The sequence below is a fragment of the Alligator sinensis genome, unplaced genomic scaffold (assembly GCF_000455745.1).
Source record: "Alligator sinensis unplaced genomic scaffold, ASM45574v1 scaffold728_2, whole genome shotgun sequence".
Taxonomy (NCBI): Eukaryota; Metazoa; Chordata; order Crocodylia; family Alligatoridae; genus Alligator; species Alligator sinensis.
This window is the reverse complement of record NW_005842573.1, coordinates 415385-416287: the sequence shown is the minus strand read 5'-3', so window position 1 is coordinate 416287 and position 903 is coordinate 415385. Positions and strand designations below refer to the sequence as shown.

Below are 903 nucleotides of genomic sequence, written 5' to 3'. Positions count from 1 at the left end.
AGGAATGCCTGTCTGCTTGTATAAAACAATCATATCCAGTACATTATTAAATAATACTTGATGAAGAAATAGCATTAGCAACTGCTTCATTTGGAAGCCATTTTATTCACAGAATTCCTTCTTCTAAATTAGTTATGACATATTCATTTCACAGTTATGCACAATCTAGAAGTAAAGTAGGCCTAAAAAAATATGATTAATCCTTTGCAAAGAATGTCTATGCTAAAATGGAACAATTTGTATCAGTAGGAGCAAACTTTAACTTAATTTACAACCTCTTTGGTCTGCGAAGACACGATGGGGATGGCAGAGGCACAAGCAGCAGCTGGTGCACTCCACACTGCCGGCTGGGGCTGTGGTGCAGCGTGGAGAACCAGCGCCATGCTCCACAGCAGCAGCATGAAGCGGAGCGTGGCTCTGGTCTGGGCCATGCTGCGGGTAGCAGGAAGACAGCAAGGGGCTCTAGGTGGTCACCATCCTGCCCAGAGCAAGTCTGGCCCCAACGCAGACTGGAAGGAGGAGGAGATGATGCCTGTGGTACCCTGTGCCTCAGGCTGGGGCCCCCACATTGCGCCGGGCAGCCTGGCCCCAGCCCCCTCCAGCCTCTAGGCAGCATTTCTTGGCCACCCCACCCCTGTCCCTGAGAGCATGGGCACCGGCCCCCGGCACTGCCAGCCTGGCCACACAACTCCCAGCCACTCCCAAAAGACCCTTCCCTCTACTGGAGGAGCAGGTGCAGGTGCCTCCAGGCAGGGCCTGCTGGCAACAGCATGGAGCTGGGCTCACCGGTAGCACTATGTGCTGCCTCAGCCCTCCTGCCCCAGTACAGCCCTGTTGCCTGAACTCCTTCTCCCAGCACTAGCAGACCCCCACACACACACACCATCCCCTCATCCCTCACCC

The 903-nt window shown here is 54.0% G+C and overlaps 1 protein-coding gene across 3 annotated transcripts in view; it reads right to left on the bottom strand.

Annotated features, from left to right (window-relative positions):
• The window catches only part of CEP78 (centrosomal protein 78), a 45165-nt gene that overhangs the window by 16073 nt on the left and 28189 nt on the right, over window positions 1-903 (bottom strand). For all 3 annotated transcript variants that reach the window (XM_025214218.1, XM_025214216.1, XM_025214217.1), the window contains exon 12: window positions 1-15. This exon is cut by the window's left edge and continues 132 nt beyond it. In XM_025214218.1, the coding sequence (XP_025070003.1) occupies window positions 1-15 (15 nt within the window). The remainder of the gene's footprint in view (window positions 16-903) is intronic.